Below are 15768 nucleotides of genomic sequence, written 5' to 3'. Positions count from 1 at the left end.
ACTCCTGGAAACCGTTCCGCGAGATAATCTTTCACCCTATATGAGCGTGCAAAATATCAGAAGATCCGGGTAGCCATTCCCAATAAGGGACTCAACTCCTGGTTGCCTTACTGAGCTCTCTGTATTCTCAGATTTCTCTTCACATTAACAAAATTGTGTTAGAGTAGTCACCATTCGAGGGAAAATCTTAACACCGCGATTCAGAAATAACGCTAAATCAAGGATCAATCAGGGTCAATGCCATCTAGCGGATTCTTGGAGAACTAAAAGTGCAGAATTACATAAAGTAGATTTGTTACAATGGTTGATTTTGCTATTCTCCAATTCAAGGCGTTTTTGTTTCTCAATATACTTTGGGTATTGAGAACCGATTTTTATTATATCCTGAGTCAAGTCCCGTATAGTGGCGAACTAGGTGATGAATCCGGGCTTGCTCACTTTCCGATTTGAATAAAACTTGGTAATTATATGTAATTCCATGTACTTTTGAGGTCGCTATTTTTAGTACCCTGTACTGAGATTATTATGTAAGCACGTTGTCGATGCGAACTTGGTGTGAATAAGTACGTATAATCAATTATTTACACAAAAATAATTTACATTGGCATAACGTAACTTAATTTATATATGTTCGTACTTTCTCACAAAATAATCGATAATCAACCAATTTTGAAAAATTCGTGGTAGTCTAATGGTTTCACCTACCACCTCTGTAGTATAAATGGGTTGATGACGACGATAATAATTATGATCCAACATTGTACGCGAAACTTTATTTTCATTAATTTGTAACTTGTGTATATGTTACAAATATATATGTAACGATTTCGGTATGCTATAATTAAGTATAATAAGTAGCACAAAAAATGTAATTATCAAAATTCATGTTTCGACCTACATCTGGGAATCCAATTTGTATTTCTTGTCGCTTGAGAAATTTAACATCGACAACAAAAACCAAAAGTAGATAGATAGATAAACACTTTATTCACTGATATAACACAAATACAGATTAAGCATAAGAGAAAAAACAAAACATGTTTGTCATAGCAGTGAAACGGCACTGACTCAGCATATGCCAAAGTTTCCTAAGGCGCTGGTTTTCAGTCAGGACCAACGAGAGGGATTAAATTATTTGAAAGCAAAAATATAACGACTATGAGTAAAGTTATACATTGACAATAATTATATACATAGTAAAGTGTAAATAGTGCATCTAAAATGACCTGTTTGACATGTAACTGTCACACGTGAGCAAATGTGAATATAATTACAGCTATAGGAGTAAATTGTGAATGTAAAGAGGTTTTAATGTTGTGTAATGTAATTAGTATTATAATATAATTATACACATAATAAGAATAGATCAAAGTAACAACAAAATTCGATTCTAGACAGACTTTGAATTTGAAGTAGGTATATTTTATTATTTTTAAATGTCTAGATATTAAAACTCACTACGGCACACATCTTGTGTACATTTAGATAATCTTAAAGATTAGCCTGCATATGAACAATGAAAAAAAATTATGTAAACAGACATGTGTACTTCAATAGATAAGTTGTATCATTAATAGTCGATACAACCTCAGCTTGAATTCAATTTTTTCCCGTACTGATAAGGTTCATTTTACTTAGGGATTTGCATTGTACGGCAGCTTTATTTCAGACTTTATTTTTTTACAAACGAAATCAAAACCATTTGAAAAATGTATATCGTACCTGTAGTATACGTGTTCTATTTAGTTCAGTTGATATAAAAATAATCACAGGTGTATAGGTACCAATGATTATATTTACAAGAAAACCGCTACGTTTTCTTGTGTCGCAAAATTTTTTACGAATCGTGTTTTCACACCGTAGAGTAATCAGGGTATATCCTCAATTTCACTATATATTTTTTACAAAGTGATTGATTCAACAATTTACTGTTATGCGGAAATGAACCAACGCCATTACATTAGATTAAGCTTAATTTAAAGCTGCGGGAGTCTAGAGGCATATAGGAGACAACTATTTTTGGAATCAATGTAGAATTTGCCCTCTTGGTAATAAGGTCACGTCTGCAAAATTACAACTTTTCGGTAAAGAAATTTAAATAATTTACGAACAAAATTAATCGGTACGTTTTTTATAAATGCTTAAATAGAAGAGATATAAAATTTCACCTATATACATAATTTGTTTCATGTAAGTCGTATTGTTTTTATGACTGTTATGCTGTTATGTGATAAAAATACTTGTGACGTACGATCACTTATGACTTTACTATACGAATTATGAAGTTATTATATAGATTTTAAAATACTTGTGTTGATTCCGTAAACGATTATCACCACTTTTTTATTTTAATTTTAGATTTTAACTGTCTCCGAACGGTCACCATACCGGACTGCCACGCAGAGGTCCCAGGCTCGGAAGAAATATTTGTTTGGCCTACATTTATTTCTCTCGTGAGTTTGGGTGTAATTTGTGATTGTCCATGTGTGTGTCCATGGCACCCGCGACACAGGGTTTCCCTACTGCGGGGCTATGTTGAGTATGTGCGTTATTATTACCAGTTACAGGTTTTGTAGTTACCGCGGTATGACTTGTTTTTATTCTCCCGGTATTCCGTGTTGTTACAAGCTCAATTGTTACGATTTAAGAATTTGTAGAAAGTTGTAGCAGTAGAGCTCCTTGTGATGGAGTTCTTCCAAGAAGGTATTTCTGCCGCCAATTAGTAATGTGAGCATTACTGTGTTCCGGGTTAGTAGGGCAAGGGTGCTGGTGAAATTACAGCACATGGGACTTGTCCACTTATGTGTCAGGGTGACGGGAGCAGTGGCAATACCCATAGGCGAGTTAAAGCTCTGAATAACACTGCAACTGTTATGGATAGGCGTTTCGTTTACCATCAGACGCACGACTTGTTCGTCCCATCACTTCGTATTATTAAAAAAATAAAGTAAGAAAATACATTTATTTGACTACCCAAAGTGACATCTTGTTTGGAAAAACGAAACAAAACAGAAAAAAGTCATAACTAAAACCAATGATGTTATAAAACATTCAAACGTAAGACACAAATAAATAATTACAAAACGAAACAGAAATAAAATAAAATAAAATTAAATTATCTACCCTCTTTCGCTGCCGACAATTGACTCCCATGACAACACTAATGGAGTTCAAAATGGTAGAAATCATGCAATCAATCAGGCATGTACTCAGTTTGAAAATTTCGTTGAAGGAGTAAATGTGTTAAACAAGGCTAGTGACGCTAAAACACTTCGCCAGGATGAGATAGCTGTCAATTGCTGCTTGACCGTCAACCTAGGAGCGCTGTTTAGTATGTAACTGTTCTGAAATATTGAACGTAGTATAAAAAGTCGTACTTGTGATAATCGATAACTAGCAATTACAGTTAAAGAAATATACGATAGCAGATTAAAAATAATTTCGTAAAGAAATCTTGTAAAATTTTTGAAAAAATTGACGACTCCTTGTTTTAAGTTAATAGCAAATTAGAAAATCATTAAGTTTTTCTTTATTTACCAATCTCTACTGTAAATGTTAGGCGTTTTAACTTTTTGAAAAAACAAGAATAGGAGACATACGCAATTTTTGTCACTAAAGTAGGCTCTATATTATACATTAGTTAGCCAATCTGAACATTCAGTATATACTATTAGTAATTTTGTAGTATTAAAAGTAAATGTTAAAATTTAATCAGGGTTACACCGATAGTTTCCGAGATTGAGTATTTGCTAATGATTGTAATATGATGAATACATAATAAGAACAAATTTTACTATGGGAACAGTGAAAGCGAATTCAGTTACTCGACCCAAATGTTGTTCCAGACGTATGCTGTTGCCCATGGAATATAATTTGAGAATCAATCATCAATCAAACGTCAAATCAAATCTGTCTCCGTAGCCGAACGGTTACCGTACTGGACTGCCAGGCAAGAGGTTCCGGGTTCGATTCCCGTGCCGGGAAAAATATTTGTGTGACCTACATTTATTTCTCTCGTGAGTTTGGGTGTTAATTTGTGGTTGTCTATGGTGTCCATGACAACCGCGATATAGGGTTTCACTAGTGCGGGGCTATGAATGGGTGCGCGAAACAAAAAATCATTCAGAAACAATTAAAACAGCATTAAAATTGTTGGACTGTTGGAGAATGTAATTATATGTCTTAAGTACTTTGAAGTGTCAAGATGTGCTAATTATTCTCACGGTATTATTAAATTATCGTGATTACCAATAGAATAATCTAGTAAACAGATCTGTTACAGGAAGCAGGTTGTTTAGAGATCCTTAGACATAGACAGGTGTATGCATTACTCGATACATGGTTGTGACCTGCATAATGGGCATTGTTAATTTTTTTTTTTCAAACTATCTATTTCAAAATCCATTTCGAGGAATAAGGTTGCTGAATAATATTTTCTATGTATTTGTCAATATTACGTTGAGATTTTTTTATATTTTTCAAAAAATAGTATTGACCTTTATTTGACATTCAATGACGTCGTCAGTGGCTGTACATAGGGTGCACTATACATTTCCGTTACTGGCCACTTACATATAAACAACATTTAAAAAGTAATTACACATTTGAAAATGGAATTCTTTGGCAATAGAATACAGTTTGTTTCATCTGACTGTCACTTGTTTCTACATTGTGGCGTCATTTTAGAAATTAGTTATCTACATCACCATGGATTTAACATGTGAAAATTTTCGTAGTATGATTTTCTACGACTTTAAATGTAATCTAACAGCTCAGCGGCGCTTTACTCGGCTTCAAACTGGTTTTGGCGATGAAGCACCATGCAAGACGACTATTTACAGCTTGTTTACAGAATTCAAACGTGATCGTGTGAATCTCAGCGACGAATTATGTGAGGTCGCCCGTCCACTGCCGTGAACAACAAAAACATGCTGATGCCGATGCTGTGCGCCGTATGACCAAAACAGACAGGCATGTGACATAACATAATATTCGGGCATCTTTAAGTATAGGAATGACTCACATACAAGCAATACTACACAAACATTTAGTTATGAAAAAGCTGTGCTCTCGGTGGATCCCACACAATTTGACTGAGGCTCAAAAAACGGATCGCGTCACTTGGTGCAATGCAATGCTTACCAGATTCAACGAAGGGGCGTCAAATTTGGTGTGGGTAACATAGTAACAAGTGACGAAACATGGACTTATAGTTACGATCCCAAAATAAAGAAGCAATCGAGCGTATGGGTCTTTCGAGATGAGCCGAAAGCAACCAAAGTGGCGCGCGTGCAAAGTGCCTCTAAGCGGATGATTGCTTCTTTTTTTAATAAAACTGGATACGTGGCTACTGTTGCTTTGGAGAATCGTTGTACCGTGAATAGTGATTTGTACACGACTATTTGTTTGCCGGAAGTTATTGACAAACTCCGTAAAATAACCGTAAATGCAGTATCATCTCTTCGAGAGTATGGAAAATATGTTTCAGAGACTATCACGGAGGAGTGGCATAAATCTTTTCAAAATTGGTTAATTCGTATGAAAAAGTGCATTAACGCTAGCGAAGAATATTTTCAGAAATAATAAATTTATTTCTGACCATTTATAGTATTTTTTTCTTATTCATTCCGGAAACTTACCTATAGTGCGCCCCACGTATAATGTTTTATCCGTGCGTAATGTAAAGCAAAACGGTAAAAAAAAATTACTAATACATCAGAATAGTCAATTTAGGTAATTAAAAAAAATCTGATTTGCACTTCTTATTGAAAAGAAATTAAAAAACCTGCCACTTGTATTTAAAGTAAGTTATTCAAATGTTGAAATGATTTCGATGTTGAAATTTTCGCTGCACAAACAACACTCAACTACAAATATGTGCCATATTTGCATGCGATACATCCAAAAAAACATACAATCGAATTGAGAACTTCTACTTTTTTGAAGTCGGTTAAAAATAAGAACAAGCAGAGAAAATTTGACACTGGCGCGGCGTCAAGTTTTGGGACACATGTGAATTTTATAATTAACACGGCTTCAGTTGCAAACCAAAATTTAGCAGATATAGAACCTTCCTGTACCTGTAGTACTTAAATAAATATTTCTCTACATAAAATTATGTAAGGTCAGATAGGGTCAGAGGAATATACTTTATTTCGAGACAAATATTATGAGCTCTAGGAAGAATAAATAATGTTATATATGAATTTCGAAATACTCTAATCTTGCCCTGGTTTATCAGCTTTCCATGTTTTGACAATTACGCTAAAATTAATATTTACGATGTATCTGACAAAAACTTTCAGGTTGTGCTAACGTTTCTCTTCCCCCAAAAAATGGGGTAAGAGGAACTGTCATCGTATTTCATATAATGTATATTTAAATATATACGTAGTTAATTCCTAAGTAAAACTTTTTCAATCGAATTTGAGCCTAAAACTATTTAAATAATTTATAGTTATCAAAAAAAAAAAACAAGTGAAAAACGAGTTTTGGGGCAAGAGGAACATACAGGTTAAGGTCAGGGGTGACAATTTAAAAAAAAGCGAATCTGTTATAATTTTTTTTATAACATCAAGTGACGGGACGAACAAGTCGTGTGCGCGATGGTAAGCTACACGCCTGTACATAACAGGACACATTTTTTTCGTACAGAGCATAACAAAAGCATATTTTTAACCACTCGTTTACAAATCAACACATAGAAAAACAATGTTTGGTCCAAAAATAAATTTATAAACAAGATTTATTGTTCTCTAGTCACCAAAACCACTCTACTTTGAAAACCGTTCCACTAAATCAATTGAAATTTAGTATAGAAGTAGTGTGACCACGTAGCTAACGTTCAATGAGCCATTTTTGTGTTTGTTCTTAGATTACGCCATTATTTTAGAGCTTATGTAATTTTTTTTTCTTTTCGACTAAAATATTAAATTTTCTAAAAATTCCTGACTGAAAAAAGAATTTTGCTGCAGGCCTTAAAAACTACCTTAAGATGTGTGATTGTTTACACATAAACACTACAACACTACATTATTGTTTCCCCGGTGCTCCTCTTACCCCATTTGACCTTAGAATGTTAGATGTTTTATTCTTAAATAATTCGTTTTATACTTTTATTTTGGCCTGTTTTCAGGATTTTATATTATCGGATAATGTGCATGTTATTGTGTAACAAATTAGCAGATTCTTTAAACAATATCCTTAGGGTGTCCCGTATATTTTTTTGTAAGATCGTTATTTAATAGTAAATACCTAGACCATTTGATTTAGCAAAACAGTTTTTCCCGTTGCTCCGCCAGTGACTCGTCTTAAAGGATTATTTTTATAATTATAAATAACAAACTAGTGAAGTAAGTTCACAAAAAAATGTATATAGGATAAGATATTAGGGTTATATTTTGATCGTCCAACAATCCTTTAGCGCGGGATTCTTATATTAATTAATAGATAATAAAAATTAAAAGTAAAAATTTCTTTTTAATTGTCGATTCGCGAAATAAGCATAACATTTTCAACTTCCTTTTGTTCCAAATCCAGGTTCTTCAAGTATTGCATCGATTTGTATTTGAAGAAAATGTTTTGTGTAAATAAGAAACAAATTTGAAACAAATACAGTTTGTTTTAATGAAAGAAATGCATAAAATACAATAAACGTGCACTCATCACATCTAACAGCACAGATTCAACGTGATGACTTTTCTCATCACAGCTAGACAAAAATCTACAATATGTTTATAGTACCAGTCTTGTGTACTATACAGAAAGTTTAGCCCGGTCCACCTGTGACGCTGCCTTTACAATAACACAATATCGTAGAAGAAGCTTTTGAATTACAGCTAAGAGCAAAGTAGGTATTATATAGGATGTCTTTTTTAAAGATGGAGTAAAATGACATTTGCAGGGTTGCCAGTTTTCATAAAATTTGAAATAGTCATGTAGGTGTTGTCGACATTTTCATCGTTAGATTGTGAACCAAGGTAATATTTTGCCAGAAATGTATGATTTGTGAATGTTACGACGATCTAATGATTACTAATTGCGTTATTGATTTCTTCATTCTTATTTAGACAGTTGGCCTTCTATTAACGAAATATTTTTTTATGCATATTTGATTATCTATATTGAATTAAAATTAAAAACTTTAAAATACGTGTCGTCTTTGTATTTTTAATAGTGTATATTGTATTCGCGTGTCCAACATTCAGTCGACAATCGAAAGAATATAAATTTGTCGACTGCAGTCACTAGCTGCTTGCAACACTTGCGCGATGAACTGTCATTTTACTCCATCTTCAAAAAAGACAAACTATAGATAGATATACAATATATTCGCTAATGTGACATAAACATAGATTAAACGAAATTTTATCGCGGATAAAGTACTCATCTTCTAACAACAAAAAATGTTTTTCCATAACTTTTTACTGTAGACTAGTTTTACTCTGTTGACTAAAATCTCGGTATATTATACCTTAGACTGCAAATATAATTTCAAGCAATTTTTCCGAAGGTCAATTCTATTTGCGGTTACAGGGAAGTAGTTTAACTTACTGGTTAACCACAACAGCACAACAGGTTACAATTATTTCAATAAAACCTACGGCCGTAACACATGGTTGTAGTAGCAATAAGATTATTCCTCTTGTAACAACAACACCTCTACAAATTCTGAAGTAGCTCGAATATTGCCTTCAAGCCGAATTGAGACACGCACCCTTGATGTCATAACGCCACATCTGCAACTTTTTAGGAGAGAGATTTAACGATTCTACGAATTAAATTAGTCGGTAACTTTTTTATACTTAAACAGAGAAGAATACATAATTTGTTTCATATAGTTCTTATTATTTTTAAACTACTTTAAAAAAGGAAGGGGTTCTCAATTCATTTTTTTTTTTTTGGTGGAGAGAGGATACCTCTGTAGTGGTCCCATTAAATTTGAAGAAAATATTATACCTCTAAGGGTGACAAACTATGGAATGAATCCGGTTTAGCGTACCTTTCGGTGACCGATTCCAATTAGCGCACCTTTCGGTGACCGATTCCAACAAAACTTGGCAAATAGATTTAATTCCACGAACTTTTGAGGTCGGTTTTATTAGTAGGTACTCTGTACTGAGATTTATGACGTTCATATCCTGAAAGCACTTTACCTATTTCTGCCGTCAATCAGTAATGTGAGTATTACTGAGTTCCGGTTTTGAAGGGTAAGGGTGAAATTACAGGCACATGGGACTTGTCAACTTATGTCTCAAGGTGATGGGCGCAGAGGCAGTGCACCTCAGATCTTTGCGATTCAAAGCTCTGAGTAGCATTGCAACTGTTATGGAGAGGCATGTCATTTACCAATAGGCGCTCGACTTGTTCGTCTCGTCACTTAGTATGATAAAAAAAATGAGACTTGTCAACTTATGTATCATGGTGATGAACGCAGTGGTAGTGCTCCTCAGATCTTTGTGATTTAAAGATTTTAAGGCACTGCATCTGACATGGACAGGCCTGTCGCTTACCACAGGCGTCCTACTTCTTCGACCCTTCACATGGTATTATAAAAAAATGGAATAGTGGTATAGGTAGTTACAGGCACGTGGGACATGCCAATTTATGTCTCAACACTTTGAGACATAAACTGCCACAGGCACAGTGGCAGTGATCTGAGGGCAGATCATTTCGATTTAAAGCTGAGCGATACTGCAACTGTTATGGACAGGCTTTGCTTACCACCAGGTGCAAGACTGGTTCGTCCCGTCACTTGATATTACAGAAAAACTTTTAGATATGATCACACGTGGCTCTGTTATGTGAAGTGTACTTCGCTAGTATGAAACGACGTATTATTGCTTGTCATTAATTCAGCATTTCAAAACTATGATATCCAGAGAGCCTACAGAATCCTTCCATGCATATCTGAATTCCTCTTAGCCGTAATCAACATTTGTATTAAATCAGGCATTGATACACAGTCAAATCGTTAGGACTTAAACAATGGAACTAAGCAATCCGTTGCATTTTCCGCCATTAACACCAATAAGTAGTTATAAATAGGACACATTATAACTTGAATCTTTCAGTGAACCGGAGAGTTGATCAGGATGAAGTTGTTAATACTTACAGTTGCACTTGCTGTAATTGCTTTTGTTGTTTGTGAACAATATACGGATCGATACGATGATATAAACATTGACGAAATTTTGTCCAATAAAAGATTGCTTATTCCTTACGTGAAATGCTTATTAGACAAAGGTCGTTGCACTCCGGAAGGCAAGGAGTTGAAAGGTATGTAAACTTCGATAAAGCGTAATTCCTAAACGACTTCATATCGTATGTGTTCTATGTTCACCTACTTATAATAATGAAATATTAATTAAATATAAATAAACATTCATATTTGAGTTCATGAAAGCAACACTGTTTTTGATTCCTTCATAATTAATTCTATTTTATTGTGTATTATTCATTAATGTATTTTATTATAAATTAACTTTCATTAACTGTTATTAATTTTCAATAATTGTTAGTATAATTTTTGTTATAATATTATGTTATGTTATTGATAACATTATGGAATGCTACACTATTGTATTGGGATGGTCCTGTCAAAATAGTTGTATGTATGAAATAAATAAAGCAATATTGAACGAATTACCATTAACAGTACTTAACAGGATGAAAAAAAAAAACAAAAAATCAATTGAAAACCGTGTTAAAACGATTTTTCAATCAGATTGATGTGGCTGTGAGGCCGGTCATCACAGTGGCCGACTGCCATAGAAATCAATAAATATAATTAAGTAATTTGCAACAAATAACTTAAAACTTGCATGTTCTTTTAAATACTAAGAACCTGTTTTCCCTTGTCTCATTGTATTGCAATGGCATTGTCACGCCACCTTGAGCGTCTCAGTCGGAAGTCATATAATCTTAAAATGTAAAAATTATATATGCTACTAAAGTCTGAAGTAGTAACTTCAGACTTTTGTATCATATGGGTGTGTATAACTTAGAAGTTTTTTTTTTGTAGAAAGGGTTTGCGGGACATTTCGTAGATGTTTCACGTTTTAACGACTGTTTTAAAACATTTACGGTGTGTTTTAAAATTAAGCTTTTATTATAATTAAGTTTAAAATTTTAAAACAGGATGTGAATATTTTAAAATAATCATGGAAACCTAAAACATGCTTCTCTGATTTTGTTTTCAAAATGTCGCTTACACCCTTTCTACAAAACACCGAGGGTATATCCTTGCGATGTATAATATAACAAAGATGTATGGAACATACTCAGGTTGTAATAAAGCATTAAAAAAGTTAACTCTTAATGTAATTCGAGCCTTAATGTCTTATTAATATAATACAATTTTGCAGTGTTTCCTTGGTAATTGAGGGTCGTGCTTGCCATGTTCATTGCATACCAAACATTAAACTCATGTTTTTGTTTCCAGTACATATCAAAGACGGAATGCAGACGTCGTGTTCAAAATGTACAGAATTCCAGCGGAAGATGGCTCGCAAAGTTGTGAAGCACCTTAAAGATAACGAACCTGATTATTGGGAACAGCTGAAGGGTAAATATGACCCTGAAAACAAATACGTCGAAATTTATGAAGCTTTTTTGGCTTCTGAAGATTAAGTAGATTAAAATCCAATCAAATAGCAATTTCATTTCTTGTGTTCTGGTTGGTTTATATTTCAATATAAAATTATTTATTGTATTTTTTTATGACGACATGTCTACAAATTTTTAAAGATTTAATTTATTTGTTCCAAACAATAATACAAAATAAAATAATTGCTTTTGCTTCATTAAAAATAAAATTATTTTTGAAAATTAATTATTTTGTTTCAATTTTCTTAATAACAGGCGAAAGTTCCAAGACTCGCTTGTTATAAACTTTAGATTCACATTTGATTAGGCAGACACTATCGATTGGTCGACGCACTCTGCACGATCCTGATAATCCTCTCTTCACTTGACTTACCTACATTAATCAATATTGTCGTACAGTATCTTATTTCTCTTAATATACTTTGAGTAGTGAGAACCGATTTTTATTATCTCCTGTGTCAAGTTCCGTATAGTGGCGAACTAGGGGAAGAGTCCGGTTTCGCCAAGCCTTCCGGTAAGCGATTTCAATATAACTTGATAAATAGATGTAATTCCACGAGCTTTAAGGTCCATTTTTTTAGTACTCTGTACTGAGATTATTTAAACAAATGCTTGCAAATGTTATCCGCTTTAGCACCGCAAATGGCGTGGACAGTACAGTACAGTAAAAGCCCTTAACATAGTGTAGCCGTGATAAGCCAACATTGCGGTTTTATGAGATACTATTTGTTTTAATTCACGTAGAACAAAAACAAATATATTTAGCCTACTGCACACATGATCAATTTGTTGTTCCCAGTTAAGATATTTATCCAATTTTACTCCTAGGAAACTAAAACAGTCTATTGTTTCTACCACTTGATTATTATAGTACACTTGAATAGGCAACGGATTACAATTAAACGGCCTAAACTACATAAATTTTGTTTCGTTAATGTTTATATTTAAGTCATTAGTTGCATTTAACCATTCAATCACTTTATGCAGTGCTTTATTTATTTCTATCTCAAAATTGTCTCAAGTTGTTATGATTCTGAAATTGGAAAATTATTATTTGTGGGAATGACGATATCAAACAGTAATGAAGATACAATAATAAAAGAAGAGAAAATAATTAAGAAGTCGTCAAAAAGAGAATTCAATGTCTGTAGAGAACCAATTACAGATGAACATTCCCTGCACTTAAAAATTATATAACAGATTTAAATTACACGAGTTCATCCTGATTCACAACGTGGGAACGGTATTTCCATGGACTATTAGTTATTGGTGTGGAGTTTAATAGAGCTGCTAGTGCGTTTCATTGTAACCAAGCAGGTAATTAATACACAATGTTTGACTACCTCTTCTTGTCTTGTTGTTCTTCTGGTATCCAGCTTATATGTCGTCCCGATATTTGTTAAAAACCTGAACTAGGTACTTAGGATCTACCAATCACTGATATAAGTGCTCTGAAGTTTGTGATACAGTACACTAAAATTCTAGTAAACATAAAGTGAAATAATATATTATTATTTTTAGTCTATAGTTAAATAATGGTTCTTTTCACCTCACTAGCTCCGAAAGGCTTTCTTTCTCATTAGAAATCTGCATGCAAACGCGTTTTTACCACGCTAGCGTGGAAAAGATTTTTGAAATTCGAACTTGACGATGGATAGTGGTGCACCTAACTTTTTCTCTCGATGAATAAAAAAGGTTGTTTAAAGGTGATGAATAAAAAAATGACATGTTCAACTACGCGATTCGTCGTACATTATTTATGTAATATAAATCCGTTGGTATATTTTATTCATATTATTGTTGACATTAAATTGACTACGATAACTAATTTTGTTTATTAAAACTAATTTGTTATAGTTCAACTGTTTTTCTGTCATCTACCATTTTGCTCGCTAGTGAGGTGAAAAGTTGCGTGTTTCGGTCGGCAGCAAAGTTGTTTTGCGTCTCATGACTTGAATCCTCCACTTGCTCACGTTTCAATACAAGCACTTGTGTCAAACAACAACTGTTTGTGGTGTTGTAAGTACACAACTCAAAACATATCTATCTAATAAAGTAAAAGACAAAAATCATATCTCAGATAACAATTTATTACTCTTTTTTTATGACACTATTTTCTATAGTTTACTGGTGATACATAGATAAATACTACATTCTTTGTACATATTTAAAGACAGTTGTTTCTTTGAGAAAGCTTCATATCAAACAACTAAAATTTTTCGTCTAAAATCATCATTGTCTGTTAACGTATTAATAGATGGAAGTTTATTTTGTAATTTGAACCAATATTGGGTATCACTTTATTGTTTAGGCGAGTGATTACCCCAATATGGGTTATCATGTTTTTCCTATTTTACAGGTCATATTACGCCTTGATCTTTCTGAGTTCGTCTTCGTATTTCTTGGTGTACTTGTGGTCGGGGTCGTACTTTTCTGTGAGCTGGTTCCAGTACTCGTTTTCGTTGTTCACGAGGTGACTGATAACCTGGCGAGTCTTGGTCTTCTGAGTATCGTTACATTTCTCACAATAGGTTTCTAGGGCTTCTTTGATGTGAGCTGGAAATAAAAATATTTTATTAATAAGTGTATAGTAAATCCTTCGGGGACTATACGTTTTTCAAACACATTGGCCCAATGGTGATGGTAACCTAAAACCTCTTCTAAGACGAGACTCCTGCTAAGTAATGGGACTTGAATGATGTGGAACAATATTTTTTTTTATAATACCTAGTGACGGGACGAACAACTCGTGCGACTGGTGATAACCGACACGCCTATCTATAGCAGTTGACTGCAACTTTGGTTTGGTTTGGTTTGGCACTAGCCACTCAGAGCTTGAAATCGCAAAGATCTTAGGGGCTTTGCGACTGCGCCCGTCATCCTGAGACATAAGTTGACAAGTCCTATGTGACTTTAATTTCTCCAGCACCCTTAACCCTTCAAAACTGGAACGCAGTAATAGTCACATTACTGCTTAGCGGTAGAAATAGGTAAGGTACAGTGCTTCCCTGGATGAATTCTTTCACAAGGAGTTTTACTGCTTCTAAAAATGTTTAGATTTGCAAAAACGGCATTTTGATAATTCTGTGCTTCACTTTGTGTACACCATGTGTACTATTGTCTTGTGGTAAATGTATATTAAGTACTTACATTTAAGTTCCTTGCCCTCAGCTGAGCATTTTCCTTGGTCAAGCATACACTTGATGTAAGGCGTCAGGAGACGCTTGTTGTTGAGGATCTCGTCAATGTTAATGTTGTCGTAGCGGTCGGTGTACGTCGTGTCAGGGCGTGCCGCAACAATGGCGACCAGGGCAAGGATGCAGACAATGATGGTCTTCATTTTGGATTTGCTGAAATTTTTATTGAAATGTTATTTTTCTGTGATTTTATAGAAGAATGGTTAAATGTGGAAAAAATCGCATTATTGGAAACAAATGCTGATTATACAAGTTTTATAAAATGTATATTTAGGATAGAAACTTGATAAAAAAGAAAATTCTAAAATGCAATAGTGTATGGAGTTAAAACCGAGTGTTATTAAATTGTCAAATAAACAGCTCGTCAAACATCATGAGTACTTTTAAAAACAAACTACTACACCATCCACTGGTAGCATCTATAACAAATATTACATCACAGATTAACTAACATACTTGGTCTTAAGTAATCCACATAACGTTTCTTTAGGAATGGTGTATGTGAACTGCTTATCCCACGCTCCTACCTTGTACTAAGATACTCACATTTAAAAGATTATGTTTATGCTTTCACGTGTGTACCAGATGAGTGGTCTCGAGTGATTATGCCTCTAGCACGATCCACCGTTTTTATATATGCAATCATCTGGATCATCGACTCTTAAGCTGCTGAGAAAAAAAAAACAAAAACAAGTTTTACATTCTCAGAACTTGTAGTTGTGCGTTAAATTTGCTTAGTACAGTCGTGGAACATTTTGCTAGGCAGTGGGCAAATCCCCCTGACGACGTAGGTGTATGCGGCGTGTTGTTTACTTATTACTAAGGCCACTGTGGGACTATTATCTTGAAAATTATTAGAAGATATTTAAAAGATAAAAGATAAATTTGGAAAAAAGATTATACACTACAAAGGAGTTATATGAAATTAAAAACTAACTGTGCATCAAATAAAAAAGAAACCGAC

General features: G+C 33.9%; 2 protein-coding genes across 2 annotated transcripts; one reads left to right on the top strand and one right to left on the bottom strand.

The window, feature by feature from the left end:
• Positions 1 to 10076: 10076 nt before the first annotated feature.
• LOC113231017 (ejaculatory bulb-specific protein 3-like) lies at positions 10077 to 11799 on the top strand. The gene is made up of 2 exons (XM_026465157.1): positions 10077 to 10278; positions 11444 to 11799. Exons 1-2 carry the CDS (start codon positions 10095 to 10097, stop codon positions 11629 to 11631), a joined length of 372 nt encoding a protein of 123 aa, XP_026320942.1. The 5' UTR covers positions 10077 to 10094; the 3' UTR covers positions 11632 to 11799.
• Positions 11800 to 13956: 2157 nt separating this feature from the next.
• On the bottom strand, positions 13957 to 15475 carry LOC113231016 (ejaculatory bulb-specific protein 3-like). The gene is made up of 3 exons (XM_026465156.1): positions 15351 to 15475; positions 14758 to 14957; positions 13957 to 14163 (listed from the first exon to the last, which is right to left on the bottom strand). The coding sequence occupies exons 2-3, from the start codon at positions 14945 to 14947 to the stop codon at positions 13973 to 13975; spliced, it is 381 nt and encodes a 126-aa protein (XP_026320941.1). The 5' UTR covers positions 14948 to 14957; positions 15351 to 15475; the 3' UTR covers positions 13957 to 13972.
• Between the last annotated feature and the right edge of the window lie 293 nt (positions 15476 to 15768).

This window comes from Hyposmocoma kahamanoa, unplaced genomic scaffold (genome assembly GCF_003589595.1).
Source record: "Hyposmocoma kahamanoa isolate Upper Pololo Valley unplaced genomic scaffold, ASM358959v1 64, whole genome shotgun sequence".
NCBI lineage: Eukaryota > Metazoa > Arthropoda > Insecta > Lepidoptera > Cosmopterigidae > Hyposmocoma > Hyposmocoma kahamanoa.
The sequence above is the reverse complement of the archived record's forward strand: the minus strand, read 5'-3'. Positions and strand labels throughout refer to the sequence as shown.

Bases quoted from the DNA above. Each gene is read 5' to 3' on its own strand.
- LOC113231017 (XM_026465157.1), top strand. From the start codon at position 10,095: ATGAAGTTGTTAATACTTACAGTTGCACTTGCTGTAATTGCTTTTGTT. The intron at 10,279-11,443 runs GTATGTAAACTT...TTTTGTTTCCAG, and splicing joins GGAAGGCAAGGAGTTGAAAG to TACATATCAAAGACGGAATG.
- LOC113231016 (XM_026465156.1), bottom strand. From the start codon at position 14,947: ATGAAGACCATCATTGTCTGCATCCTTGCCCTGGTCGCCATTGTTGCG. The intron at 14,164-14,757 runs GTAAGTACTTAA...TTTTATTTCCAG, and splicing joins TGAGGGCAAGGAACTTAAAT to CTCACATCAAAGAAGCCCTA.